Source organism: Triticum dicoccoides, chromosome 4A (genome assembly GCF_002162155.2).
Source record: "Triticum dicoccoides isolate Atlit2015 ecotype Zavitan chromosome 4A, WEW_v2.0, whole genome shotgun sequence".
Classification (NCBI taxonomy): domain Eukaryota; kingdom Viridiplantae; phylum Streptophyta; class Magnoliopsida; order Poales; family Poaceae; genus Triticum; species Triticum dicoccoides.
In genome coordinates, this window is record NC_041386.1 from 147,101,748 (window position 1) to 147,106,102 (window position 4,355).

Consider the following 4,355-nt stretch of genomic DNA (forward strand, 5'->3'; position numbering starts at 1 on the left):
CTGGATCAAGAGCCCGAGGGACGTCATCGAGCTGAACGTGTGCTGAACGCGGAGGTGCCGTACGTTCGGTGCTTGGATCGGTTGGATCACGAAGACGTTCGACTACATCAACCACGTTACTAAACGTTTCCGCTTCCGGTCTACGAGGGTACGTGGACACACTCTCCCCTCTCGTTGCTATGCATCTCCTAGATAGATCTTGCGTGGTCGTAGGTAAGTTTTTTGAAATACTGCGTCACGCTGCGCTTGCACATCCTTCGTTCAGGCTGATACAATTAGCGTGAATCCCAATTTCCCAACCCCTTCTCTTCGTCCTGCATCGCCGTCGATCCCGCAGCGCTGCTGCCGACGTCGTCTCCTGTTGAGCCCAATCTCTTTCGAAGACTAGCTTAGCATCCCAGCGCATAGCCTCCTCGTCCATCCTTCACAGGTAGGCCCTAGAAGTCCATGGGGTTTCACCTTTTCTGTATTTGTCAGCAACTAAATCGCCTGGTCCATCCCGGTCATGCCCGCTTGCGTGGTTGTCATGGATTCATTGCTGATGTATTTGCCGCCGCAGATGTAATTTACAGGATTTATTTTCCCTGCAGAAGCCTGTGTTTAAGAGTGAAATGCATAGGATCCGGAAGAACACTAGTCATGAGTTGATGGTGAGAACTTAAAGATAAAGAACAAATTCGAAGGATATAAGAGCAACTCCAATGGGGCGACCCATTTCGTCCTCCGCCGTCCGTTTGGGTGGGCGTAGATACAAAAGGCGGTCCAATGCGCCGACCCAAACAGACGCGCGTCCGCTTGGCGTCCGCATGCCGACCCATTTTGAGCCGGATTTGCGTCGGTGCAGACACGAGACGGACGCGCGCGCGCCTACTCCTCCCCCGGGCCCGCCAGTCAGTGGCAGCCACCACCATCCCCCCCATTTCCCCCAAACCCTCTAGCCCGCGCGCGCTCTCGCCGCGCACCCGCCATGAGCGACGACCTCGACCTCGCCGCCGCCACCGGCCTCTCCTCCCTCGCCTTGTCCGGCATGACGACTGCCCCCTCCGGTAAAGGCAAGCCTCGTGCCCCGCGCAAGACCGCCGTCGCGCCCCAGCCACAGAAGGCGCTGATGCCTGAACAACGGGCAAGGGAGTCGGCCAAGAGGAAGGGCCGAAGGCATGACTGCGGGGGAAGACCAACTCCAAGAAGGAGGACAAGCGGGATGCGGCATCGAACGCCTTGATCGCAAGCGTGGAGGGCATGATGAACAAGAAGGACTCAAGGGAGGAGGAGCGCCGATGTTTCAAAGAAGAGCAAATGAACGCCTTCATGGAGATCCAAAGGAGGAGGCTTGAGATGGACGCGGAGAAGCAAGCCAAGATGCTTGAGATGGAGGTGGAGAAGCAAGCTAAGATGCTAGAGATCGAGGCCGCCAACGCCAAGACCAAGGCGAAAGAAGTGGCTCTCGCAAGCATGATGGCCGGGGTAGAGATCATGAAGGTGGATCTCAACACCGTGTCGCCAAGGAAGAGGCCGTGGTTTGAGAAGATGCAGGCCGACATGTTCAAGTTCACCGACGAGTGATCTCGTGGCCGCGAGCACCTTCCTTTTTTGAATGCCGGCTTGTATGCTGGCATGACCACGGGGCCGAGATGGCGTGGTCGAACTCAAGTCCCATCTTTTTTGTGTGCTGGCATGTGTGCCGGCCGCTGGCGAGTGCGCTAGCATGAACTGCAATGATATTTTTTGAAGCCGGCAATGTATGCCGGCGCTGGCATGGTGCAAACATGATCTATGGCCGCTGACATGATCTAGCCGCGGGCCTTTTTTTAAAATTGAGTGCGGACATGAAATGGGTCGGCGCGTTGGGTGCACTGCCGACCCAAATACAAACTTGGGCGGACACCGGGCGGGCGGTCGACCCAAACGGACAAAAAATGGACAAATGCGCCGTCCGTTTGGGTCGCACCATTGGAGTTGCTCTAATGAGACTTACACACCTAGGAAAGTTCGGGGCTCATGCCACTCTTAAAGTTGGATGCTTCTTCTGTGAGTAAGAGAAATATTTGAAGTAAAACTAAGGCAGAAAGAAAAGAAATCTGGAATGTCCAACTCATGTATGAATGCCATACAAGTTATAAGATGTAGAGAAAGTTGGTCAAGTACGTGTAATTTTTGGGAATTGTGATTAAATTTGTTGAACACTAAATTTTTTAGAATTGTGATTAAAAGTTGATCACAAGGATACCGACTTAATTACATGTTTTTATGAATCGATGCAATAACTACTACGGTCTAAATGACCAACAAATAACGAGGTTAAAATATCTGATGAAAACTTTGTATAAGTTATGCTACTTTTTTCATCAACATATTACATCTATATATTTATTTTTATAATTTATTTTAGAGTTCTGTACATTCTAACCCATTGAATGGAAGTTGCAAGGAAGTTGTTCACGAGAGAACAATAGTTGTTCAATGTTATGAACAAAAGACCATACTTCTATTGTGAATAGGATATATGTTATGAATATTGATGATAAAATTGAACATTCATAACACCGATGCCTAGACTAAAAGAATACAATATATGTGTGGCACTGCTACTTCCTTTTAGTTCTCTTTTTTAGATATATATAATTCCTTATAGGTATAGGAGAGATCTAAATTTTCTTTTGAGGCAAAGGAGAGATCTATTGAATTGAAGTAGACAAATATCCGTAGAATAGGTCAATATCCATATCGATTAGTAGGCCGCAATGCCGTTGCTAATACTGTGATGGGCCAATTTGTAAAAGGAGAGGGTTCCCACAGTCTCATTCAATGTCCAGCCCACCCCTAAAGAAAAAACAATGTCCAGCCCAAACTATCATCGGGCACTCAACTCGGCCCAACAGAACAGAATCTCTGGCATCCGGCGTTCTATTGATGCAGGCGGTCACGCTGCGCTTGCATATCCTTCGTTCAGACCGATATACAATTAGCCTGAACCCCAGTTTCCCAACCCCTTCTCTTCGTCCTCCGCCGCCGCTGATCCCGCGGCGCCGCTGCCGACGTCGTCTCCTGCCGAGCCCAATCGCTTTCCAAGACTGGCTCAGCATCCCAGCGCATAGCCTCCTCGTCTACCCTCCACAGGTAAGCCCTAGAAGTCCATGGGGTTTCACCTTTTCTGTATTTGCCAGCAACCAAATCGCCTGGTCCATCCCGGTCATGCCCGCTTGCGTGGTTGTCATGGATTCATTGCTGATGTATTTTCCGCCGCAGATGTAATTTACAGGATTTATTTTCCCTGCAGAAGCTTGTGTGCCGCTGTGCCGGCCGTCCGTGCTTGCTTGCTTCTGCGCGGTGTTTCGGCCGGGTCTTGTGATCCGCAGGATCTGAGGCGGTCGCATCTGCAATGTTTCCGAAGAAAGGGCCCAATCCCTACGGCCAGCCGCCGCAGTATGGGGCGCAGCAACCGTACGGCAAAATTGTAAGGCGCTCTGGGAAACTCATCTGATGCTTTGATTGGCAACCCTATCTAATGGTGCAAGGTTCTGATATATGTGTGCAAACACTTGCGCCCTTTTGGTTGGGCTTTGGCAGCCTGTTAGCGTTGGGTATGCGGCATCTGCTGCAGCAGCTGGTGGCACTGATGGCCATCAGTTTGGCGGCAATGCGGCACAGGGCGCTGTGGGGCAGTATGGAGGGCCTTACGCTGCAGTTTATGGCGCGCAGAAGGTTAATTTGTGCTCCTTTCCAGTTTGAATTCTGGATGCAATTAGTTTTGTTTCCTTATGTTGCTTATTATTGCTCATTGATGTTACACATGTAACTGAATTGTGTGAGTTGTCGTTTGTCGGTTTGTATTGTACTCATATATACCAAAGGCATCTCTTTGAGTGAAGGCAAATAATCAAGGTTACTAGATATCAATCCAATTGTATCTAAATATTACCCAGTACATGCTTTAGGGAATTATAATAGGTCCACATGGACATCTGTGATAAGCGAATCCTAGGTTTGACCAGTTTTAAAGCTAGTGTCCAGCATTATTGGTCTATAAATAAAACAAATGGGTTTGTTTGAAGAATAAGCCCGGTTCCTGAACCTGAAAAGGTCCATTTATATCCCTTCCGTACTCTTTGTCTTATGCACAGAAATAATCCATGCATATATAGAAATAATTTTATGTATTTCAAAGTTTACCTGGTCCCTCAAGTGTCACCCATGGAAAGAATAGTCGGAACTTTGGGCAAAATGTGAAATACATGCCTGCTTTGTAAACAAGGTCTAAATACTCGCTTTCTATTAGAGTTATTAGTTGAGAATTTGTGGTACAATCCAGAAATTTAAAACAGCTCTATGGGATGATCTGAGCAATATAAAGCTTG

The 4,355-nt window shown here is 48.5% G+C and overlaps 1 protein-coding gene across 2 annotated transcripts in view; it reads left to right on the plus strand.

Annotated features, from left to right (window-relative positions):
* The first annotated feature begins 2,957 nt into the window (after positions 1–2,957).
* The window catches only part of LOC119285474 (protein SHORT ROOT IN SALT MEDIUM 1-like), a 13,945-nt gene continuing 12,547 nt past the window's right edge, over positions 2,958–4,355 (plus strand). Inside the window, exons 1-3 of one of the 2 annotated variants that reach the window (XM_037564756.1) lie at positions 2,958–3,117; positions 3,247–3,454; positions 3,568–3,702. In XM_037564756.1, coding sequence (XP_037420653.1) covers positions 3,380–3,454; positions 3,568–3,702 — 210 coding nt within the window. In that variant the 5' untranslated portion in view covers positions 2,958–3,117; positions 3,247–3,379. The remainder of the gene's footprint in view (positions 3,118–3,246; positions 3,455–3,567; positions 3,703–4,355) is intronic. The other variant, XM_037564755.1, reaches the window with a different exon arrangement.